This window comes from Molossus molossus, unplaced genomic scaffold (genome assembly GCF_014108415.1).
Source record: "Molossus molossus isolate mMolMol1 unplaced genomic scaffold, mMolMol1.p scaffold_m16_p_15, whole genome shotgun sequence".
In the NCBI taxonomy this organism is placed as follows: Eukaryota; Metazoa; Chordata; class Mammalia; order Chiroptera; family Molossidae; genus Molossus; species Molossus molossus.
In genome coordinates this window covers 46,642,127-46,669,342 of record NW_023425350.1, presented here as the reverse complement: position 1 = coordinate 46,669,342, position 27,216 = coordinate 46,642,127, and the positions used below count along the sequence as shown (strand labels likewise).

The 27,216-nt window shown below is 35.7% G+C and overlaps 1 protein-coding gene across 6 annotated transcripts in view; it reads right to left on the bottom strand.

The window, feature by feature from the left end:
* The window catches only part of AFTPH (aftiphilin), a 72,704-nt gene that overhangs the window by 31,512 nt on the left and 13,976 nt on the right, over nt 1–27,216 (bottom strand). For all 6 annotated transcript variants that reach the window (XM_036262401.1, XM_036262397.1, XM_036262398.1 and 3 more), the window contains exon 2: nt 8,404–10,355. In XM_036262401.1, coding sequence (XP_036118294.1) covers nt 8,404–10,323 — 1,920 coding nt within the window. In that variant the 5' untranslated portion in view covers nt 10,324–10,355. The remainder of the gene's footprint in view (nt 1–8,403; nt 10,356–27,216) is intronic.

Genomic DNA, 27,216 nt, shown 5'->3' with positions numbered 1-27,216 from the left:
TGTTCTACTTACAAAAGTGTATCTTACTGTAAGCCATCTAAATAATTTTTGTACACAGATTGATTATATTCATATAATTATAACATGTATAAATAATAATAGCTGAATGAATGCTTTTACGCAATGTACTATGCTTGATGTTCTACATATATTACTTGTTAAATCCTTTAAAAGAAACTGTGAAAGACAAGTATTGTGTCCATGTTACATGTTACAGATGAAGAAACTAAAGTTAAGGGAGATCAAGATAATTAAACAGTCTCATGCTGGTATGGTGCACAGCAAGGATTTGATCCAGAGCCAGACTCTAAAGCCTACTTTCTTTTCATTAAATCATGCTTTCACCTACTTTTTTCCCCCCGGTCTTTCAAACATTGCTAGCCAGGTGATAAATACACTTAAAAAAGCAAATTATTTCATTTAACAAGACAATTCATAGTTTTCAACAAAGCATACTAAAAATTTTTAAAAGTCAGTGCTGTGCTCTACATTAATGTGAGGGTAACAAAAGTACACACATGTAGCATAATAAATTTTAGCTGAGGTTACAATAGTAACTAAATAAAATAATATTCACATCAATTACTTAAATTTTAAATAAAATTTTAAAATGACACCAAAATCAAAGAGGAAAAAGAATCATCAGTTTTCACTTAAATTTGGAATTAGGAAACTGGTGACTGGTTGGCTGAATACCAGTTTTTATAACTCAATCATGTCCTTTAATTCATATGTCTCAAATTCCAAGCCTAGCAAACAGCAGCACATCTAGCCATTGAACGTTTTAAGAATTGGGGGCTCTAATAAATGTAGAGTTGAAAGTCAAATGCTCTTCAAGGCAGGTGCCAGACTCCCTTTTGATTTTCTTTATTCATGTCCAGTGCTAGGAAGCCAAACAAGGACGTTTGCTGCTTGCACAGAAGAGTGCTTATGCTTGTAAGAGTTCCTACCTGGCAAAACTATTCTGAGAATGAGAACTAGCCCAAAGCAGCAACTTTGCTCCCCAAACAGTTTGAGGGGTGAATTTATAGCCAGAAGTACAGGTATTCCCATACAAATTCTCACTGTTTTTTTTCTATTACTTTCTGATATTCACCAAAAAATCCAGTTGGCAACACTATTTCTTGCACCTCTGAAGACTAGTTACTAAGAACTTCATTCCTGAGATTTTTCAGTAACAGTTTAACATTTATTGAGCTCTTATTATGTGCAAGGCACTGTGCTAAGCACCTTTAGATGCACATTTATTTTATCTTCATAATAAAATTTTTTTTAATTTTCATTTTATTTTTTTATTGTTGAAAGTATTACAGATGGCCCCATTCCCCCCCCCCCCCATTGACCCCTCTTCCCCACTCCCATCCTCCTCTTGCTTTCCCCAGCCTAATGTCTGTGTCCACTGGTTGTGCATATATGCAGGTAAGTTCTTTGGTTTATCTCTTCTCCCCCCTCCCCCCTCATCCCTCTGAGGTTTGTCAGCCTGTTTCCTACTTCCATGAATCTAGATCTATTTTGATCGACAGCTTATTTTGTTTATGATGTTCCATAAATAAGTGAGATCACGTGGACTTATCTTTCTCTGACTGGCTTATTTCGCTCAGCATAATACTTCCCAGGACCCTCCATGTTGTCTCAAAAGGTAAGAGATCTTTCTTTCTTACAGCTGCACAGTATTCCATTGTGTATATGTACCGCAGCTTTTTTATCCACTCATCTACTGATGGACACTTGGGTTGTTTCCAGATCTGAACTATTGTAGATAGTGCTGCTATGAACATAGGGGTGCATATATTCTTCTTGATTGGTGTTTCAGGCTTCCTAGGATATATTCCTAGACATGGAATCACTGGGTCCAATGGCAATTCCATTTTTAATTTTTTGAGGAAGCACCATATTGTTTTCCATAGTGGCTGCACCAGTCTGCATTCCCATCAGCAGTGTACCAGAGTCCCCTTTTCTCCACACCCTCGCCAGCACTTGTTGTTTGAGGATTTGTTGATAGCTGCCAATAAGAGCTCTGAAGTAAGTATTTTTATTATTCTTTAAATCTGAGGTTCTGGGAAGTGGATAATGCAAGTTAGTGTTAAAACATGAATCTGAATCTAGCAGTGGGACTCCAGAGCCTTGTTTTTAGCACTATACTATGCCCAGGACCAACTTACACAGTAGGCACAGGGCCCACAATAATTTTAAGGGTTCATGAAAATGTTTTAATATCTAATATTAACATATTCATCTTTATACTGTTATAAAATAAAAATAAAAATATATTTTATGGGAAAGGGGTTCACAAAAGTCTTATGTGGCGTTGTCTATAATACTCTCCAAATTGGCTTTTATAGCATTTCTCGCCTCAAACATATTTGTTTACCTATCAGGGTCCTTTATTACCTTAAAGGTTTATATATTTTTATTTTTTCACACCAGATAGGATTTCTTGGAAAGCAAAAATGATTAAATACCTGACTGTTTAATTCATCAATGAGGAACAAACTATAATGCATGAATTAATTTATATTCACTCTTAGTTTTGTCATATCTTCTGTCTGAGGTGGGAGGAAGAAAACCCTAGAGTATATAAGCAGCCATTTTCATTTTACCCACTTGTGCAAATAAGTCATATTATCTAATGCAGAGCTTCCTAACTGGTATACCTCAGTCACAAACAGGTTACAAGTTTTCTAAAAATCTTGAAAGCTATATATAGACATGTGGTGTTCCCATATGGTTAATTTTTTTTCCTTTTATTGATTTTAGAGAGGAAGGGAGAGGGAGGGAGAGATAGAAAACACTGATAAGAGAGAACACTGGTTGGCCGCCTCCTGCATGCCCCCTATTGAGGATCAGGCCCACAACCGGGGCATGTGCTCTGACCGGGAATCGAACTGGCAACCTTTTGGTGCATGGTTTGATGCTCAACTGCTGAGCCACACCGGCCAGGCCTATGTGGTTAATTTTAAGTGTCAACTTGACTGGGCCATGAGGTGCCTAGATGACCAATCAAACATTATTCTGGGTATGTCTGTGAAGGTGTTTCTAGATGAGATTAATATTAGAACTGGTAGACTGAGTAAAGCAGACTTTCTTTCTTTCTTTTTTTAAACCTCACCCGAGGACACTCCCATATTTTGTTCAGATAGAGTGGGAGGGAGAGAGAGAGAGAAACATCAATGCGAAAGGGACACAATGAGTAGCCACCACCCACACGACCCAACCAGGGCCAGGGACAAACTGCAACCGAGGCATGTGCCCCCAGCAGGAACCAAACCCGGGTCTCCCTGGACCGCAGGCCGACGCTCCAACCACTGAGCCAAACCGGCCAGGGCCAGACTGTCTTTCTTAATATGAGTGGGCCTCATCCAATCACTGAAGAGAGCTTGAAGACTGTAAAGCTTGGGATTTCGCAGCTTTCAAAATCAAATGAGCCAATTCCTGCTCCTCCTCCCCCCATCCATCTATCCATCCATCCATCCTCTTCGTTCTGTTTCTTTGGAGAATGCTAATACCTCTATTTTATTTTATTTTTTATTCTAACACTTCTATTTTTAAAAATTTTATCTTTATTGATTTTAGAGAGAGGAAAAGAGAGAGAAACATCAATGAGAGAGAACATCAACTGGCTGCCTCTGCATGCCCCCTCCCCTCAACTGGGGATTGGGCCCACATCAGGAATCTAACTGGTGACCTCTTGGTACATGGGTTGATGCTCAACCACTGAGCCACACCAGCTGGGCTAATACCTCTTTTTTATAAACAGCCACACTGGAGTATGAGCAGATTAAATGTATCAAAAGTCTCATTCAGTTTTCAAAGTGGTGTGTGAGACCAGCACACCTAGGGTCCTAGACTCTGGTTCTTATGCCGCCCAGATACATATCTCCGTTAAAGTATCTTATATTTAAGTAATTTCTAAAATTCCTTAAACATATTTCTAGTTAGTTTTTCTTTCTTAGGAATGGAAGTTTATTACTATTAAGTTTTAATATTGACAGCATTAGGTCTTATTCTTAAGTGGAAGTTTAGAAGCAACATAAATCCACTGGGTAATTTAATCTTCCATTTAAAAAGATACCTTGTGCCTTAACACCATTAAATATTAAGTAAGATATCAAGTACAACCTAAAACTGTATAGTTGTCAATTCCCAATTTCAAACTATATAAGAGCGACTAGTTGTAATATTCATCATACTCCAAAAAGATGCTTTGCATAATTCTGCATAATTTCTGGATAAATCTAATAAAATATTCCTATCTATTTTGGAATCAAGCCCAGAATTTCAAATTCTCTGAGGGAAAAATAACAAAAGTAATTGCAATCCAAGTATCTCAGAGAAGCAAAGAGCTATAAGGCCAAAATCTTAATTTCTTGAGATATAATTGACTTATACTTATTTCAGGTATACAATTTAATGATTTGATACATGTGTATATTACAAACTGACCACCACAGTAAGTATAGTTAACATCCATCACCACACAAATTTTTCTTGTGATGAGAATTTTTAAGATCTATTCTCCTAGCAACTTTCAAATATAAAATATAGTATTATTAACTATAATCACCATGCTGTACCTTATCTTCTGACCACTTAATCTTCTGATTTTGTTGCTTACTTGTTTTCAGTAATAAGTTAAAGTGTTCCCCAAATAAAGGCAAACTTGCACAAATCTTAAGCAGATAGATTAAACAAAGGTGAAAATATAGGATTTGTTACACTTAGTTTGAGAATGCTGACTTTCTGGTGAACAAACTAAAAACTTAATCTCAAATAACATAAGCCAAAGTATCAGTGATTCTCTTCTTTTTCCTTTTTGTGGTATTCTTAATATTTAAAGCTTTTAAAACAATCTTCATCTAAAATATTTTTCCTCATAGCACTGTCAATTAGATGGCTAATAAAGAATGAATCATACCTTCCTTTTCTACAGCCAATTAATATTTTTAAAAAATTACTCACTAATTACCTAAATTCTCAAATAACATCAGGGCAATAATTTTCAAATTTTACAAAAGCTGAAAATTAAATGCAGTGCTTATATGACATTATCTCCTTTACTATATACCTAAGAAAAAGGCATCTTGACTATCAGTCAAGGTTCCTTTCTGGAATATTAACAGGTAAACAAACAAATAAACAAAAAAGGCTGTTAAAACAATATATATAACGGTCTTTTGGAAAAAGGACTGTTCTGAAAGTAAGGAGGATTTTGGTTTTTGTTGTCATTTTGTTTTGTTTTAAATCTTAGCCCTGTAAGGGAAGAACAGTTTTGACATCTTTCCACTTTATACAATGGAGATACCACTACTTGCTTTACTCTACAATCTATAGGAATGTTAAAAAGAGAATGAAATAAACTGAACCCTAGATTCTAAAAAAAAAAAAAAAAAAAAAAAATTACTGTAGAGGAAGAATAGAATATTTCCCAATACATGGTCATGTATGGCTTTTACATCAAGGCTTAAACGCCCTTTGAGGCTTGCTGGACCCACATATGAAAAATAGTTTGTCTAAGAACATTTTATAACTTTGAAAGATTTCTTCTTGGTTGATTTTTCCCTAATTATAAATTATTGCAATAAAGCCATAATAACTGATTGTTTCTTGACCCAAAGAAGAGATGTTTTATTAAAATGTTAAGATATCCTGTTGGTAGGCTGACAAAAGGATAAAGTACTACAAAATAGGTACCTGAACAATGTCACATACCAAATATAGTGAGGAATCGACGAATTTGAAATGACAACTATACTATTTGTCTGATTTTACAAAAAAGTCATTCCCCAGGTTTGTTTAATTGAATTAGCTGAGTTCTGAATACTACGACTTTCACAACATCACAAAATCTGCACAAAACCACTTGAAAGCACTGTGTTCAGAACAGAGTTGTTGCATCCAGGTTAAGATTGAATAGGAATGAATCATTTAAAATTTTACCATTAAAAAGACCTAATGTTTACTGTCAGTAATTATGTGAGGATTTCTGTGCTGTCCCCCAACACTGTAGCAACTCCAAGAAATATTTTAAGAAAAATATTAATAAATTTAACCCTCTCCTAGAGGAATAATGGACTTTTCCAGCAGATCCTGGAAAGAAGAAATTGTAGGCTACAAGCCTCCTTCTTCACAACAGCAGGATAAGAATGAAAGTCACTTCAGACTACTCACTCACTCAGCAGAGCTTACTCATTCCCTACCTCTACTTTCCTTCCAAGTTCTCTTCCAGCCCTTTCCAGCAGTTTCTCTATTCCAACACCCACCTCCAAGTTCTGCTCATTTTTGCATTCTTTTACTCAGCAAAAATAAAAACCTAAGGACTCAACTAAACAAATCTCAGGAAATCTTAATGTATGTTGCCACATCTACATAGTTTGTTTTATTTTTACAAAATAGAACCATATACAAATTCCTGATTTTTCCATTTTTTCCACTCATTTTAAAATTTATTGTCATTTTATTTTCACAGAAGTCGATATTACAAATAATTGCGTTCAGAGGTAATGTCCTAAATCATAAAGCTTGTAAGAGGCGGAGTCAAGATTCAAATTCAGAGCTGTAAGATTCCATAAGGCCCATATACTTTATTACCTCTTACATTCAGTTATCAAATTATACATAAATAATTTTGATCAACTTGTATGATGCAAAAAAACAATTCCTTTTTAAAGTGGTCAAACTTTAAAAAATTCATTATCTGATGATGTTAAAAGTTCTAAGGCTATAAATTAAAGATTATCCAATACCAGTGTCACCCTATACTCTAGTAAGATGAAACTAGGAAAAGGACTAGGTCAAAACCAGCAGTCTTTGCTTTGCATTGTATAATTAATTAACTCCTTGTTTACAATTGTAAGCTTCTGCCTCAATAATAAATTCCTCATCAGAAATAATACATATTAGCCAAACCATGTAATAATGGAATTAGCAAATTAAGCTATTAAGACACTCTAAGTCAAGTGAAAAGTGATTAGCTGTGTACACCAATTGGTAATACCATAATTTCGACAATGTCTTAAAGTATTAAAGGTGTTAAGCAATGAGGCAGAAGCATTTCAATTAACATTCAGACTTTGAAAATATTTTCAATTAAAAATGGTTTTCTTAGCAAAAGATAACTGGAGATGTAGAGTTTATAGATGTTGATTTTATTCTCACTATCTTTAAAGTAAGTCTGAAAACCAAGTATTACATATAGAAATTGTCAGTATAAAGCAGTTATTTTCAAGTGTTCTCTTCCCCATCCCTGGGGTTGAGGAAAGGTAAAATTTAGCACAGGGTACAACTCCAGCCTGGGGAAAAACTTGGGTATCAAGCTGCACCTCTAGGGGCTACTTTAGATAAAAATAAATCTTAATGAATCTTCTCTGAAAGAGACTAGACCAGAAAAGGATAAAGTATAGGGGGATAAAAAATATTCTCCTTGACATCTCTACTCAACAAGAAGAGTAACTGTTAAGTGTACATCTGCAAGAAATTATAAGCAAATAAATACAGCCACAATAAGTCAACCATGGTTGTCTCTTACTATGTCTAAACCTCAATCTCTCTCACACCCTTATCCCAGGTCTTTTAGTAGGTGTTAAATTATGAGGTCCAAATCTGCTTTTTTCAAATTCTTTTTCTTTTCTTTCTTCTTCTTCTTCTTTTTTTTTTTTTTTTTTTTTTGCATTTATCTTCAGATAGAGCAGGAGGGAGAGAGAGAGGAAGAGACAGAAGGAAACATCTATGTGAGAGAGAAACATCGACTGGCTGACCCCAACTGGGGCCGGGGACAAACTGCAACCAAAGTACGTGCCCTTAGCGGGAACCGAACCCGGGTCTCTCTGGTCCGCGGGCCAACGCTCTAACCGCTGAGCCAAACTGGCCAGGGCTCAAATTCTTTTTCTATCCGTCAAGTCCCTATAGCCTTCAGCACAGGTTGAGATTTTAAATTCTGCTTGCTCTCTCATGCTTTCAAAACTGTACTTCAGTTTCCTAGTCTCTGATAGACAACATTAAAAGATAATTGTTTTCTGAAGCTTAAAAAAAAGTCTTCTAAATCTCAGTTTAGCCTTTGTTTAAAATCACTGTAAAAGTAAAAACTGAAGGATTCACTGGAATAATTAGCTAATTAATAAATTTTTACATAAGTAATATTTACATTCATCAAAACACCAAGTTGATAATATTCTTTAAATATTAAAAAAACTCAGAGATAAAGAAAAGTTTTACCAAGCATTATTGAAGGACTATTTCAAGTTTAGCAAAGGCTTTAGAAAGATGTAACTGATCTACAAATCAGGCAAGCATTATATATCATACAGAGACTCCTTAACAGGTACCCAATTAAAACATTTTTTTGAAAAGCTAAATTAGAAGTCTCCACAGCCTATGTAATATAAAATAGAGAAAATTAGTAAATACCTGAATGGAAGTGGCTGTTTCCTGTACATGGCCACCAGCAACTGCTCCTCTGGAAGCTGCTAAAGGGACACTGGGTGTTTCGAGGGTTTCTGGGGTATTAGTCTTTTCATCTGTCCTATGAGACTGCCAGGTTTCTTTTCGATGATGAGATTCAGCAGCCTGCTGGTCTCCAAAAGCAGCCCAAGAGCAACTATCTTTCTGTTCATCCTCAAAAGCATTCCAACCTACAATTTGGTTAGGACTAGCTGAACGGAACTCTGCAAAATCATCAGGGTCTTGAAAAGCACTGCTGTCATCTTGAATATTTGGCACAGAATCAAAATCTCCAAACTCACCTTCTTGCCCGATTTTTAGTTTTGAGGGAGGTTCAGTTCCTATAGACTTTCTTTCCAAGTTACATTCCTCTGAAAAATGATCAGAATTCTGTTTTTGGCCTGACTCGGTCAATACAATTTCCTCTTGGCAAGAAACAGCATTAGTATCCCCAAATTCTACAAAGTCATCACCTGGGTCACTAACATGTGGAAAGTGCTCTGAGGACTTTTCAAAAATGACATCACTCACTGAATCTTGAGTACCAGTAACAAAAGGTGGAGCTGTGCCACTGGCTGTACCAAAGTCACCAAAATCATCCTCATTGGTATCATTGCAAGTCACAAAGTCGTTACTACTATCACCATTTTTTACACTTAGAGAATCATCCAAAACATTTTCTTCTGTGGGATCAATGCTAGGGTTTTGGGAAGCAGTAAACTTTCTACTTTCTTCTTTGAGAGAACTAACTTCATCATCAGCATCAAAGGTTTTAATAGAATCCATGCATATGTCAGTACATTCAGAAGTAAATAAATCAAGTTTTTCCTCAGTTTTACATTGTTCTCTCCTATTGGCTTCTGAATTATCAGCTGAGTCTACTAAACTCCAAGCCTTTGATTGCACACTTGAATTTAAAAATTCATCCTGTTGCAATGATGGAAGGCCTTGTTTTTTAGTACTGAGACCTCTGTTATTCTTCATGCTTGTTTCTGAAAGGCAAACCTGATCCTCTCCTTCGATGTGTTCTTTATCATCAAAGCTTCTACCCAAAAACACTTCTTTAACAGAATTCAGTTCAACTCTATTAATTTTGTTTTCCTGAATGGCTAGTGTTTCTCTATCATTTAAAACTGCACACCCTCTTTCTTCTAGCTGTATCCTTTCCTTTTTGGAAAATGTGGCAAAATCTGCAAATTCCTCAGCAGGACTATGTGCACAGTCTAAATTATACTCAGTACCATGAGTGTTAAGAGGCTTTCTTCCTTTTGAATCCGCTACAGTGTCCAGATCATCTGTTCCCTGAGGATTTACAGTTTCCAATACTGCAAATCCATTTGTTAGAATCTCCAGACAAGGAGGCTTTTCACCATTGCAGCTCTCTAAATGCTTGTTTGGATGAACAACATTCATATCAGTTCTAAAATCTCCTGGAGAGAAACTTTCAGGTGTTCCAGCATTCTGTCTCTGTTCCACTATTTTATTTAAATCTCCTGGACTTTCTATGCCATCAATAGAAGTATCTAAAGTTTCAGATGGAATTACTTCTTTGCTGGTGGTAGAGAGCAAAACACTAGACTGTCCTTCAATAGGAGAGGAAAGTTCAGCAGTGATGTCCTTACCATTCCCATTTTTAATGGACTTAAAGCTTGTAAAGCTATCTATATTTTCTGAAAAATCATGAATTGGCATAAAATGGTTTGAAGGTACAAACTCTTCCTTGGGACGAGTACAATCTGGTGTTTCAAAATCAACAAACCCTACACTAGAAGGGCTAACTTCTGAAAACCCACCAAATTCCCCAAATTCATCCTCATCCTCATCCTCAGCTCCATTGTCCAGTGGTGGTGGAGATGAAGAGTACATTCGAATGACGTCTGGCTCCATTGTTCAGTTGCTTTCAGATAATTAATTTACACCTGGGAAAAAAAAGATATTTTTTGAGGATAGACTGCATATAACAAGATCTTTCAGAATTCTCTAAGCTATTTCAAACAATGCAAATTTACAGTGTTTTGTATCTTTAAAACTATTTTCTTCTTAGGTAACATTACTGTTCACAGCTATAAAAATATGCAAAAATTTATCTTTCTCTTCTCGGATATGTTTCCAAGGGCATTGGTAGCACATTACTGAATTTGGGGATTCCAACAAATTTCAAACAAATACAAAAGTGTATCTATAAAATTCTCTTTTGGGGCACTTGCTTATTCTCTTATTTATATATTTTTTTTATCCTCACTCAAGGATATTTTTCCATTTATCTTCAGACAGATTAGTAGGGAGGGAGAGAGGGGGAGGAGAGAGGGAGAGAAAGAGAGAGAGAAACATCAATGTGAGAGAGACACATCGACTGGTTGCCTCCCGTGTGACCCTGACCAGGGCTGGGGTCCATCCGCAACCAAGGTACGTGCCTTTGGCTGGAATCAAACCCGGGTCTCACGGGTCTCTGGTCTGTAGGCCAATGCTCTAACCACTGAGCCAAACTGGCCAGGGCCACTTGATTATTCTCTTAAGCCCTCTTTCCAGTTTACTCAGGGCTTGTCTTATGAATTGGTATGAGCTCTTTATAAATAAAACACATAAAAATTGTATCTCTAATAATTGCTACAAATATTTTCCTCACTCTGCTTTTCAGTGTTTATTTGTGACCCAAATTGATTCTGTTTATTTGTGGGGGGATGGGGTTGTTGTTTTAATAAACTTTATTTCTTTAGCGTAGTTTTAAGTTCACAGCAAAAGAGCAGAAGGTACAGAGATTTCCCACATATGCCCTGCCCCATTCATGCATTTCCTCCCTTATTATGAACATCTTCCACAAGAATGGTATGTTTATTACAACTGATGAACCTACATCAACACATCATTATTACCCAAAGTCCAAAGTTTATATTAGGGTTTACTCTTGGTGTTATGCATTCCTTGGGTTTGGGCAAATGTATAAAGATGTGTGTTTACCATTACGGTCTCATAAAGAGTAATTTCACTGCCCTAAAAATCCTCTGTGTTCCACCTATTCACCCCTCCGTCTCCCCTGCCTGTGGAAACCACTGATCTTTTTACTGTCTCTGTAGTTTTGCTTTTTCCAGAATGCCATATAATTGGAATCATACAGTATATATATATAGCCTGTACATACTGTATGGTTAGCTTCTTTCACTTAGTAATATTTATCTAAGGTTACTCCATGTCTTTTCATGATTTGATAGCTCATTTCTTTTTAGCATTGAATAGTATTCCATTGTCTGCATGTACCAGTTTAATTTTTATGACTTTCAATTTTGAAATTATTTAGGATGCCTAAGAAGTTGAAAAATAGAGTCATCATGTATATTCCACTCAGTTTGCCGATAATATGGTAAATAATGATAGGACATGATTAAACCAGGAAAACTGACATCAGTACGCCACTCTTACTCTGCTCCAGATCTTGTTTAGATTTCACCAGTTTTCTTCTTTGTGTGTTGTATATGTATGTGTGTGCATGTGTGTGTAGTTCTAGAATATTTATCACATATGTAGATTAGATGTGAGTTACCATCACTACAATTGGGATAAGAACTGTTACAAAAATAGTTTAGTAATATTCATCAATGTAAAGAAATTCCCTCTTGTTTACCATTAATAGTCACATCCTTCCCTAAACCCTAACTTGTACAACCACTGACCTATTGTCCATCATTACAATTTGCTTATATATAACACTTCAAGGGTGTTATATAAATGGAATCATACAACATATAACCCTTTGAAGCTGGCTTTTTCCCTCTCAGCCTAATACCCTTGAGATTTATCCATGTTGTTGCATGTATCAATAGTTCATTCCTTTTTACTGCTTACTAGTATTCTATTACACAGATGTACCAGTTTTGTTTCTCCATTCACTCCATGTAGGACATTTTGGTTGTTTCCTGTATTTTATAATTACAAATAAAGCTGCCTTGAACATTTATGTACAGATTGTTATGAGAACTGTTTCTTTAAGTACCCAGAAGTGTGAATGCTGGGATATAGTGTGTATATTTAACTCCTTAAGACACTGCCAAACTGTTTTCCCAAATTAATTTTTAAGGAGTCAAGCCAATTGATCTTCTTTTTAGTAATTTTCTTCATTATTTTGTTGTCATATAAGCTTAAGATTTAATAAATAGTATCACTTTCATTTTCTTCTACTTTTGGAGTGTATTTTTAATATTTAATTTTTAATCTGTCTAGAACTTAGTGTATGATCTAAAGCAATAGTCTAAGTAAAGTTTTTCCCCTAAATAGCCAAGCAATTATAATAATTCCATTTACTGAGTAATCCTTCCCATATCCTTTACCTTGTCATGTCTTTTTTTTTTTTTTTTTTTATACACTTAATTCTTTTTTTTTTAATCCTCACCCGAGGACATTTTTTGCACTTATCTTCAGACAGAGCGAAAGGGAGAGGGAGGAAGAGATAGAGAGAGGAACATGGACTGGTTGCCACCTACACAACCCTAACTGGGGATGGGGACAAATTGCAACCGAGATATGTGCCCTTAGCGGGAACTGAACCCAGGTCTCTCTGGTCCGCAGGCCGACGCTCTAAGCGCTGAGCCAGACCGGACAGGGCTATACATTTAATTTTTAAATGGAATCCATGTCTGGGTTTCTCTGTTCCTCTGTACTAAACAGTAAAAAGGGGCACAAGACAGATTAACATTAAAAGCAAAGGCAGGATTAACAACCAAAGTCCTACAATAAAATTAACCCATAAACAATTAATTGATACTTCCTGCAATTCACAGTTGCCAGTTAGATACATGATGAAAAATGTTTATTACAAAATTCAACTAGTTTTGCAGCTAAAAAAATTATTTTCTTCCAACTCTCAGAATAAAATTTCATATGATCTTTCAGTTTTAGGGAGAAGGTACCTTAGAGATGAGGAAAATGGGGCCAACTGATGGTCAACTGTCCCAAAGATCATACAGCTGGTTAGTAGAGAATGGCTTCAGAATTTTAAAAAGGATCTTTGAGGTCAGTGACTGGTCAGTCACTGAAAGTTACTTTAAAGAAATGAGCATGCCATGAGAAAAGTAAAGGGCCTCATTGTAATATATCTACTTTAAACTGTCTTCCTTATGAAATCAGTATCATAAAGAAGATAACTGCTTTAGTTCTGAGATAGCTTCTTTTGCACTGCTGATTTAAAGAGAAAAGGAAAAAAACAGTTAAAGATATATAAAGCCTATTTTATTCCCTTGTTTGGAGTTCTGGTAACTCCTTCCAATGTTTCTTGTACAGGGTAATTTGACCTATAACAGTTTCCCTGTAATTATGAAGTTCTTATTATTTAAAAATACTCTCTGGTTGTTAATGAGAATGTGGAGAAATAGACACTTGCACACACTTATTGCTGGTGGGTGTGCAAATTGTTACAAAGCTTCCAGAAGGCAGTCTGCCTATCCTATACAAAAATGCTCCAAAGGGATTATTTAAATAAATTATGTTATATTCTTACAATGGCATACTATGTAGTCATTAGTATCATGATTCTTTTTTTAAAATTTAAAACATTCATAATGATGGAAACATGTCAAAAGAACACAAATATCGGTTCAAAGGGGCTTTGACTAGTTAAATCAAGGACAACTTAAGCGTCAAATAAAAATAATAATTGATTATAATCCACGGACTAAAATAATAAACTATCAGTTCTCACAGAAATAAACATGTAGGTGAATAAACTGAAAGTCAGATGAGGAACAGGATATGCACAGCTTCAAAATAGTTCCCCACAATATAATTACAAAGGGAAAAAGTGTAACTTTACAGTGGTGAAGCCTGACACTTAATCAAGTGATCAAAGTGAACATCATTAGTAATGGAAATATTGAAATCATGCATCACCTGATAAATGCAATGAAAAGAACACAGAATCACTTTTTGGAATATACTGCCTAAAGTATATAACCTGAATTGAGTTGCAAAGAAACTTCAGATAAACTCAACTTGAGAGACAGTCTACAAAACAGTCTTCAAAAGTATCAATGTCATGAAAGTTAAGGAAAAACTGAAGAACTGTTCCAGATTTGAAGATGACTAAAGAGACATGACAAGTAAATGCAGCATTTCATTCTCAACTCCCTTTTTATAAAGATCATTATTGGGGTGGTTATGAAACTTGAATAGAATCTAAAGATTAGATAGAAGCAATGTATTGATGCTAATTTCTTGATTTTGATAAGTATTGCAATTATGTAAGAGAATGTCCTTGGTTGTAGGAAATGCACTTTAGAATATTTGGGAGAGACAGACATTGGGTTGGTAAGTCTCAAACGGTTTCAGAAAAAAACTTTATTTGTACTGAAGTTGCAACTTTTTATAAATCTCTGACCATTTCAAAATGAAAAAAATTTTAAAAAGGAGATTTATATTTGTATTTAAATATGCATGCTTTACAATAAACATGTTACTTATACCTTATTTTTAAAAATTTTGGCAAAATATACATAACAAAATTTACCATATTAACCTTTTCTTTAAAAAAATTTTTTTCCCTTTATTGATTTTAGAGATAGAGGAAGGGAGAGGGAGAGAGATGGAAATAGTGATGAGAAAGAACATGGACTGGCTGCCTCCTACACACCCTCCACTGGGAATCTGGGCATGGGAATCTGACCAGGAATCAAACCAGCGACCTCTTGGTGCATGGGTTGATGCTCAACCACTGAGCCATACCGGCTGGGCCATATTAACCATTTTTAAGTGTACAGTTCAATGGCATTAAGTACATTTACACTGTTTTGCAATCTTTATCACCATCCAACTTTAGAACTGTTTTTAATCTTTCAAAATAGTAACTCCCCATTCCCCCTCCCCACTCTACCACCCCTTAGCTCCTGCAATCACCATTCTACTTTGTTTCTATGAATCTGACTACCCTAGATATTTCATAAAAGGAATTATATAGTATTTGTCCTTTTGTGACTGGCTTTATTATTTTATTTATTTAATATTTTTATTGATTTTTTTAGAGAGAGAGAGGAAGAGGGAGAGGAAGAGAGAAACATTGACATGAGAGTAAGATATCAATCGGCCACCTCCTGCACACCTCCCTACTGGGGATTGGGGACCCAGTCCTCAACCCAGGCATGTGCGCCCTGACTGGGAATCAAACCGGAGACCTTTCAGTGCATGGGATGACACTCAACCAACTGAGTCACACTGGCTCTAATTTGTTGATGGATAGTTGGGTTGCTTCCACCTTTGGTTACTGTGAATAATGCTGCTAAGATACATAGGTGTACAATATACCTTATTTTTTTAAACTTTTATTTTGAAATAACAATAGACTAACAGAAAGGTGCAAAAGCAGTAGTCCTGTGTATCCTTCATCCAGCTCCCCTTAATGGTGATATCTTATATAACTCTAGTAAAATAGCAAAACTGGAAATTGACCTTATTAATAGATTACTATTAACAAGACTACAGACCTTACAAAGTTTATCATTAAAAAAAAACAACAACAAAAACACGCACACACACACACACACACAAACCTTGCAGTCCTTTGTGTTTGTGTGTAGTTCTGGTCAATTTATCCCATGTACAGATGTGTGTAACTACCACCATTATCAGGATACTGAACTACCCCTACTCCCCCACCCCTCCCCTGTCCTTGGGCAACCACTAATTTGTTCTCCATCTCCATAGTTCTGTCATTTCTATTTTGTTATGTAAACAGAATCATACAGCGTGTAACCTTTTGAGGTTAAACTTTTTTCACTCAGTAGAAAGATGCCTTTAAAGTCCATCCTGATTGGTGCATGTGTCAATAGGCCAATCGTTTTTATTGTTAACTAGCATTCCACTGTACAGATATACCAGTTTATTCAACCATTCACCAAATGAAAGACATATGGGTTATTTCCAGTATTTTATTATTATAAATAGTATGTATACTACATTAATAACATATATACTAACTGTATATTTAACTAGTACATATAATAAAGATGCTAAGGGCATTTATGTACAGGTTTTTGTGTGAACATAAGTTCTCATTCTTCTGGGATAAATGCCCAAGAGTGTGATTACTGGGTCCTATGAGGGGTGCATGTTTAGTTTAGTAAAAAAAGAAAAAAACCTGCCAAAGTATTTTCCAGAGTGCTGTACCACTTTACATTCCCATATTACTTTATTTTTGAAGAAACATCTGTGATGTTTGTTTCTAGTAAAATCTGTTCATGGTTAAACTATTGCTTTTTCTAAAATGTTTTGTTGTTTGAAAAATGAAATATTTTATTGGTTTAAGGCCTATTTTGAACTGAGATATTAAGGCAAATATAAAGATCTGTATCAGGGACTTTGTAACCAAACCAACAACACAGAGAGTAGTTTTTCTTTCTGTCACACCTTGGCAAAGTACACTCTCTTTTTCTCTTTCTAGATGTAACAGGCTCTACCAGCCTCCCAGACTATGATCACTTCCACTTTTTTCAAATCTATGTCACACTCCCCTTAATCAGGTCCTGGCTCTGGCCCAACCCGCCCTTCAGAAACCTATGAGAGTGCCACTCCCAAGTTTCAGCCAAGAATGCCAACCAGCCAGTATGGAGAAGGCCCGAAACTTTCCAGAAAATTCTTCTGTGTCCAGACCAATTCACCAATATTTGTTAATTGAAGTATTATCTATTTCATGAATTTACCTACTAAGCCTGACTTAGACAAATACACATTTTTTTTACACAGACAATATAGACTTTAAATAGTTATTTCTACTTAACAGGAAAAAGAAAAAATGATAGATGAGCTACCGACTGTGTCTAGCACATAGCAACCTCAATAGATGTTTCTTCATGCTTCCTAATGGACTACTTACTTCACACCACAGGGAGTCCTAATCAGTCATCCAATTTCTTTATAACCTAAACAAGCACACGTATGTGTGCGTACACAGGGAGAGATGTGTGTTTAACTGGCTATTTGTATGTCTGCTTATTCTGAGACCTATTAAAGAGGAGTAAACAAGTAACGGGGGTATCTAGAAAAGACTGAAACCATAGTATGCACAAATAGTAGACATGAGGCTCTCATGATTGAGCATTAAATGGGGTATCTTAAAGGTAGTTAGAACATGAATTTATAGAATTTGGACAGATCTCCTGTACTCTGTGGAGATCTGTCCGTGAGAAATAACATCAGAGAGAAACTAGGGTACAATATAGCCTTTTCAACAAATGGTGCTAGATCAATTGAATATCCACACAGGTGGAAAAAAATATTTGATTCTACCTAACATCTTATACAAAAATCAGCTCCAGTATGGAAGATGTGGCTCAGTTGATTGAGCATCATCTCATGCATCAAGAAGTTGTTCGTTCAATTCCTGGTCAGGGTACATGCCTGGGTTGTGGGTTTGATACCCAGTAAGGGGAGTGCATGAGGCAGCCTATTGATGGTTCTCTTCTATCATCGATGCTTCTCTCTCCTTTTCCCCTCCTCAATCTCTCTAAGGTCAATAAAACATATATATATATATATATATATATATATAAAAAATCAGTTCTGGATTGACTGTAGGCCTAAATGTGAAAGATAAAACAATCAACCTTTCAGAAGATAATTTTAAAGATTATTTTCATGACCTTAGGGAAGACATGATGTTTTAAACAAGACCCAGAAAGCAGTAATCATAAAAGAAATAACTGATAGACTTCATTAAGATTAAAATTTTATGTTCATCAAAAGATAACTGCCCTGGCTGGTTTGGCGCAGTGGTCAGAGCGTTGGCCCACAAACCAAAGGGTGTTGGGTTCGATTCCCAGTGCTGGGTTGCAGGTTCGATTCTCAGCCCTGGTTGGAGTGCACATGGGAGGTAGCCAATCGAAGTCTCACATTGATGTTTCTCTCTCTCCTTCATTCCTTCTTACCTCCCTCCTTTCCACTCTCTCTAATGAAAAAAATATCCTTGGTTGAGGGTTAAAAAAAAAGGAACATTAAGAGAGTAAAGAGGTAAGCACTGTTGGGAGGAGATATCTGTAATAAATGTAACTATCAAAGAACTCATATCCAGAATATGTAACGTAGTCCTACAAATCAATATGAGAAAAACAGGAATTTCACAAAAGAGGATATCCAAAGACCAATAAGCATATGAAAAGTTATCAGGAAAATTCACATTAAAACCATAATAAGACACCACTACACACCTACCAAAATAGCTAAAATTAAAACAAAACAATTGTTAACTATAGCCTCTTATGGCAAAGAGCAACTGGGATTCTCATACTTTAATGGTGGGAGTGCAAACTGGTATACGAATCTGGAGAACTGTTTGGCAGTATCTACTACATGTACCAGGTATGTGCACCACAGAAGTGAGGACATATATACATTGAGAGATATGTACAAGATATTCATGACAACTTTATTCTTAACTAAAAATAACCCAAATATCTATCAACAGGAGAACGGTTAAATAAACCATGGTATATACATACAATGGGATACATGACAATGAAATGAATTATTACTACAGGAAACAACATGGATGACCATTACAGACATGTGTGAAAAAAAAGCCATATAAATACACACAAAATACATACATACTATATGATTCCATTTCTATGAAGTTCAAAACAGGCAAAACTAATCTACAGTGGTAATTCAAAATAATGGTTACTTATAGAGGGTCGAATACTGACTGGAAGAGTACAAAAAAGAGCCTACTGGATGTTAACATTATTTCTTGATCTGGGTAGCAGTTACACAGGCACAAATATTTATTTGTTTGTTTTGTTATTCCTCACCTGAGGATATTTTTCTATTGATTTTTTGATAGAGTGGAAGGGTGGGAGGGAGAGAGAGAAAGAGACACACACACACACACAGAGAGACACAGACAGAGAGAAACATTGATGTGAGAGAGACACATCAACTGGTTGCCTCCCACAAGACCCTGACTGGGGCCAGGGATCAAAACTGCAACCCAGGTACTCAAGCACAAACATTTGTAAAAATTCATCCAACTGTACACATAAAAGATTTGTGTGTTTTACTATGCGTATGTTATACATCAATAAAAAGCAAAAACTGTTTCTCAGAAAGTCAACATACTTAGATTAACAGCAACTACACTAAAAGTGAATGAATATATGACCATAGTTATAAATATACCATTCTGTTTTTAAAAGTTTATTTATTTATACCTTGCCTTATTCTGGGATTTAAGGCAGTATATGTATGTCTCTAGTGATAGGTAGAAAGATCTTGGACTTTGATATGGGAAAAAGATCTTGGACTTAGAGTAAAATGAATCCTAGGGTCAGAATCCAGTTTCCTCACTTACTATGAATTTGCTTTATCTAAGTTTCGGTTTCCTATGTATAAAAAAGGGCTAGCAGTTTCTACCTTTCAATGCTGTTGTGAGAATTACAGAAAACAGACCTTCAGTACCTGGTACATTCTGTGCACTCAGTCAATTATCAACTATCATCACATTTTAACTTTTACCAAGTCTGTGGCTCAAATTATAATTTAACCTTAACCAAATCGAAGCCAATGTTTGCTTAGTTGGCATAATCATTCACATGACTCTGCATATACTTTAAAAGGTCACTAAAAGTCATTTAAGAAAAATATTACTCTATTAAAATATTACTAGCCCTGGCCAGTTTGGCTCAGCGGTTAGAGCATCGGCCGACAGTCCAGAGAGACCCGGGTTCGGTTCCCGCTAAGGGCGCATACCTCGGTTGCAGTTTGTCCCCGGCCCTGGTTGGTCACGCAGGTGGCAGCCACTCAATGTGTCCCTTTCACATTGATGTTTCTCTCTCTCCCTCTCTTCCTCTCTCTCCCTCCCGCTCTAGCTGAATAAAAAAATGGATAAATGTCCTCAGGTGAGGATAAAAAAAATATTACTAAAACCATACTAAAAATACATGAAGTTGACTTTATTGCTAATTTCTATAACCAATCCCTAGAAAATAGGAAACAACACCTAAGGTTTAAGGACTGAGACCATAACATCTGAAACAATTCAAGGGACCAGTCTGTTAAAAGATGTAAGCTTTGAGGTGGAACAGGATAATGCAACATAGAAGTTGTCACCCAGTACCTTGAAGCAAACTGACTGTAGGTGCCACCCAGGTAGAAGACAGACTTCTAAGAAGGTGCTGGGTTGTGATGGAAAGGATTTTACATATTTCTCTAAGACATAGAGGCAGGCCCTATGTTTCTTCCAGATAAACTAAAAACTCAACACAGACATTCCCATCTTTTTTACAGAGTACCAACAGCATCACTGTATACATCAACTTTCAAGGTCAGATAAGCACACCTATATTATACAATAGAGCTTTACTGAGGACCCTTCACTTCAAACTTATTTTTATAGGGACTGGGATGGGGAGTGAGTAGGTGAGGAGAAGAACCCAAGAAGGAAGGATGATGGTAAGAAAAAGGAAAAGACAACTGTATCTGAAGTTATGCTACGGATGTAGATAGTACAAACTACAATAGAAAGGTTTATTTAATGGATCACACACAAAAAGATCACTATCTTTTTACCACAATATGTCTGAGGTTTATAATTAGTCATTTATTAAATCATTTTGGTAAGCGAAGAAAGAAAAAAATCTGTATTTTCTTTAGAAAAATGAGTGAAAATGTTACATAAGCCATTAACAACATCAATTTGCATTACAAATATTGCCTGCTATTGCAGTAGTTCCAATTATTCAAATCATTATTGTAATATCCTCATGGGAGTTTTAAGATACTATTAAAATGTATTGTCAACCCTGGCTGGTTTGGCTCAGCGGTTAGAGCATCGGCCCACGGACCAGAGAGGCCTGGGTTCAGTTCCCACTAAGGGCATGTACCTCGGTTGCGGATTGTCCCTGACCCCGGTTGGGGTCGTGTGGATGGCAGCCACTCGATGTGCCTCTCTCACATCGATGTTTCTCTCTCTTCCATCCTCTCTCCTCTCTGCTCTATCTGAAGATAAATGCAAAAGTGTCCTCGGGTGAGGAAAAAAAAAAAAAGAAAATGTATTGTCAATGAATCTGCCCAGTTTACCTTCCTGCTAAGAGTCATCTTGTCTTATGTATCATAGACTTGTACACCTTTGAAACCTATAACTTTATTAACAAAGGTCACCCTAATAAAGTCAATAAAAATAAAATTTAAAAAAAGAGTCATCTCCTATAATAGCTAAGATCTGGAAACAGCCCAAATGTCTATCAGTAGACAATGGATAAAAAAGCTGAGGTACATATACACAATGGAGTACTATGCAGTTGTAAGAAAGAAAGATCTCTTATCCTTTGAGATGACATGGAGGGACCTGGAAAGTATTATCCTAAGTGAAACAAGTCAAACAGAGAAAGACAAGTATCATATGATCTCACTTATTTGTGGAACATAATGAGCATAACAGTCTGAGGAACGGGGTAGTAACTGAGATGTGGAAGTGGGGTACAGACTGACAATCCCCAGAAGAGGGGGTGGTGGGGGACAGATAAACCACAGAACTTATATGCATGTATGCATGAACAATGGACACGGACAACAAAGCTGGGGACAGGGCAGGGAGGGAGGGGGGAATCAGTGGGGGGAAAAGGAGGAACATCTGTAACAAAAATAAATTAATTAATTTAAAAAAATAAATAAAATAATAACTAAAATAAATACATAAATAAATAAATAGTCGTCTTGTCATAAAGAAACAGAAGAACTCTTCTTCTGAGCCACATGAAGATTTTGTTTTTAGTTAACTTTTTGGTTTTTAACACATCTGGAGATGACCAAAACATAATGTCGAAAAAGTTTTCATTCCTTAAAACTTTTAAATCTACAAAAATGATCTTTTAAAATTTTCTCTTTTTGAGTGCTTTGTCCTCAGCATATTAGCTGAATGACAGCCAATTAAACAGGAAAGCCCCTAAAAATAGATGCTTTTTAGTAAAGAAATGAGAAAAGTTTTATTGTTGTTTGTTGTCAGGATTTACATCCTCTCTCCCTTCAACACAGGCTACAAACTTTAAGGCTACTTAATCAAACTTCTACAATCCCAAAGCTAAATATTTTTCAGAGATCTCATAATTCCTTCAAATTTGTCAATTTAAAAACAAAAACCCAAGACATCATAGGTATCAACTGTATCAATATGTCACTATGACTTCATCTGTATAACAATATGCAGTATTATTTAAAACATCTGTTAAAAATAGTATATTCCGCCCTGGCCAGTTTGGCTCAGCGGTTAGAGCGTCAGCCTGCGGTCCACAGAGACCCGGGTTCGGTTCCCGCTAAGGGCATGTACCTTGGCTGCAGTTTGTCCCCGGCCCTGGTTGGGTCGTGTGGGTGGCGGCCACTCGATGTGTCCCTTTCACATCGATGTTTCTCTCTCTTCCTCTCTCTCCTTCCCGCTCTATCTGAGTAAAAAATGGAAAAATGTCCTCGGGTGAGGATGGAAAAAAAACAACAACAACAAAAAAAAATAGTATATTCCATGGGCTTTTGTTTTCTGCTTACACCAATATATCAAGTTAATATGTATTCAGAACTTACTATGTGTAGATACTTTATGAAAAGCAATCATTAATTATCTCATTTAGTCCTCACACTATGCTATAAGGTAGGAATTACTATCATCATTTTACAGATGAACCAATAAAAGCTTAAAGAGGTTAAATAATCCCTCATAGTAGTATAACTAGTAAGTAGTGGTGAATCAGTCACAAGCTAATAAAATATCTGAAAAATGTCTTACTGCATTATTAACTCCTGATATAATAATTGACAGCAAATGTTAGAATTAGTCTTCCCTACAATATTTCTGAGCTGTTCAGACAAAGGTTTCTGAAACTTACAAAAAAACTTGAAGGAGAAAAAAAGGTGCTTACAAGCTAAAATGAGGAAAGTATAAACAACAAAAATGCCAAGAAGTGAACCTTTTGTTTCAATATTAATGTAATAGTGGTAAAAATGTGGTAAACAATGAAAATAAGCAGCAAAATATCTTTATACCTAAATTGATCAGCCTCAAAAGGCCAGATTACCAAAAATGATTAACAAAAATTTTTATCTTCCTGGTTTTGATGTCAATAAGGATGATTCACAAAAGTACAAATATCATGCACATAATGTAAATGACAACATAAGCAGCAACACACATTCACTCTTCAGTGAATGTTACTAAAAGCTTGTTTTACTGTATATTTTAGCCTCCTATGTAAATCCATAAGCCATTTTACTTATGTCTATATAGTTTCACAGTAAAAATTAAATAAGAAAAACACTAGAAATTGTTTTACCTTTAACTTGTCATATCAACTGACCATGTTTGAGAGTTTACTAGCTATTTTTCTCAAAAGGCACTTCTAATTGAAATTGAATAAATGACATAGAATAACTGCTGATAACAAAGGTAAAAGAACGGAAGCAGCAATAAGGATAGATGCATTAATCCTTGGAAAACAGGTTTCCCCCCAGTACTCTCTGCCCTTGTTATATTATTGTAGAATGAATTAGCCACTTTAATTTCCACCTTAACATTCCTAAAACTTGACAAACTAAAAGCAGGAACTACTACCTCAATTTCATGCCCCTTAACTAAAATCTTGGTAACATCCATAATATTGTCTATAGATAACCCCTGGACATTCAGTTTATTTTCTTAATTGCTTGCTCAGGGGACTCTTTGGATTTCTCCATACTACTGATGCTTTCTCATCAGCCTATAAATGTTCAAAACTCTATCATTCTTAAACAAATCAGATCAAAACAAAACAAACCACTTCCTTCAGTGCCCTTCTAGCTCTCCTCCTCCCTCTCACACCAAACTTCTTGAAAGGGCCCTGTCCATTCACTATCTCTACTTCCTAACCTCCCACTTACTCCTCAGCCCAGCACAATTTGGCTTCCACCCTTCCACTCCACTGAAACCACTCTTGTAAGAGTTACTTTACTTGAGCTGAAAAGACTAGAAACATGCTGACATAGGCCTCTGTTGTTGAACAGACATCCTCAGGGCCTGGCTCATAGTAGGAATTGAATACATTACTGTATCATTGTTCTTGCTGGGGCATTTATTTCACTGGCCATCCTTGAACTCCCTCCTCTTTCACACCTCCCCTCACTCTATATTTATATAACCCCAGCTCTGGTCCTAGTGTTCTACCAAATAAATTAGGAAATATCTAAATTCAATCTAGGTAAGTGTGATCTGAGAGAGGCTGGCTTGAAATGTGACACATAAGAAAAAAAACAAGTACAATCGTTTGTGCTGCAATGTGTCTGAAGAAAGAATGTTGAGAGGAGTGGTACTCATATGCAAGCTGGGGGGACAATCAGCTAAAGGACAAAAATGTGTTCATGTATTTTTAACAGACTAGCTAATATGAACATCTGTTTTTATTTGAGGCAGTTTCTCAGCCTAAGTGGAGGTGTCAGCTGGTGTCAAAAGAGTTTGATGCTACCCTAGATAGTCCATCTAATTTACCTTGCTCTTATTCTTTGCTCCAAGAAACTTTCTTTAGTACTTTATGGAAATTTTCCCACAGATTTTGCAATCAGCAGACATGAATAGCAGACATGTTTTGAAAGAAATTTCTTGCTGTAAAGTTTTAAATTAGCATTCTGGTCAAGACTGATGAGTTAAACCTCAAGAGCCCAGGGAATTTTGGGAAAAAACAAACAGAAAAACCTACTTTGTGGACTTTCAAAACTAAAGACACCACTCTAGTCTGTAACCAAAATATGCACCTTGGCAGCTGCGCTTCCTCTGACAGTGCTACTCTCTATATTATAAATGTCTACCATGACAGCAACTCACCTTTTAAAGTAAACATCCACTAACAGTTATAAAACTACAACCTAATTATCTGGGCTAATAAGGAAGGAGGCAGACAACATCTTAGATCATCTAAAACTTACAAATTGGCCTTAGAATATGACCTATGTAACAGTAGATTTATCTCATAAACTATGTCTGCCAAAATCTATTCATTTTAATTTAATTTGTTCCTTGACTACCCACCAACTGAGAAAAAAATGACTTACAGAGACATGTGAGACAACAGAAGGAAACCAGACAATCAACCAAACTTAAAAATAGTCATAAATTATCCACAGATAGTAACATATGACACTCTTGGAGGAATTATCATAAAACAAAAGCTTTGCATAGTTGAAAAATCAAATATAAACACATTCCAAAATAGTGCTCATGATAGTACATAAGGGTGTAGTATTTAGACAAGTAATGCCACAAGTGGGTCTACCTGTACCAATAATTTCATGGAAACTATGGAAGGAATTCCCATGGCAGATTTCTAGCTGGTTGACCTTTTAATGGTGTTATTGCTTGGTTTAAAGTTTTACTTTCTCTTGAGAGGTAGAAAGGCTAAAAAAGAAAACAGGTAACATTTATTACTTGCAGTGCACCACTGTATCTTTGGTTACAAATTATTTGAGAATTAGCCTGTCCTATAAAGCAGAAATTTTCAAACTTTACCCTCATAACCCACAGAAAAAATACATTTTGCGTGGTGACCCAACTTACACATACATGCATTTAAAAGGAAAAAGTTTCACCAAACTATTTACTCTTACTCTCTATGTACTCTTGATATTTTTAGTTCTATTTCATTTTATCTTAAAAGTTGGTTATGACCCCCCTAAATTGATTTTACAAAACAGAAATAGGTCACAACCCAAAGTAAAAAAAAAAAAAAAAAAAAAAGCCTGACAAAAGGGATACTGATGAATTTAGAGAATGACTAAAAATAAAACTAAGCCAATTTACCCCCAAATACTATTAGTATCATGGAGGTTAGGAGATGGCAGTGGTCCTTCCATACAGGCATTGCAAACAATGTTAGGTAATTAAAACAAAACAAAACAAAACAAGAACTGAAAAGCTGTGACATGTGTCCGTATTTTTTACCTTTAAATTATGTAAGAAGTGTGATTTTGGCAACTTAAAACTTTTGCAGTATTTCTACTGTAAGTATTTTCTAAACCATAACTCTTCAATGATCAGTTTTATAAGAATAACTCACTGAACTTGAAGCCATTGCTTAAAGTTTGCTACAAGAAGAAAAAACAATTCAAAATATTTCTGTAAAAAAGCTTAGCACCAAATTTGTTTGGTCATGTCAGTATGTCTATGACAATGACAAGAACTGTCTGCATGCATCAGTTTTGTTTTAAGTTTAATCCACCTCACAATAATGCTATCATTCTCTTTCCTTCTGATCCACTTCCCCTAAATCTAATTATTGCTTCTGGCACATAAGAGGAGGAAACAGAATTTCTTTTAGAACAAAGGATTCCTCCTTGATCTGATACTTGCAAGGACAAAACACATTCTTAAATTACATTATTTGAATGAAACAAATATTTTGATAAAATGAAAGTGTTCTTTTTCTCATTATGGAATTTTGCATAAAAGTAATAAATAAAAACTACTATTTATTTTTCAAATTCTACTACCCTCAATTTAGGAGGCAAGCCACTTCAAAAATAAAAATAAAGACACTATCTGTGGGAGTATATATTGGTACACATAACCCAGGCAATTTAGTAATATATCAAAATTTTAACGTACATTCTGTTGACTAAGCAATTTCATCTGCGAGAATGTATCTTACAGATGTATTCACACAAGCATGAAAAGATATTGCCACAAAATTGTTAATTCCTGCATTGTTTTTAAAAAAGCAACCAAAAATAACTTAAATATCTATCAATAAGGAATCAGGCAAATAAAAAGTGTAGCCTTTTTTTTTTAAAGATAAAGCT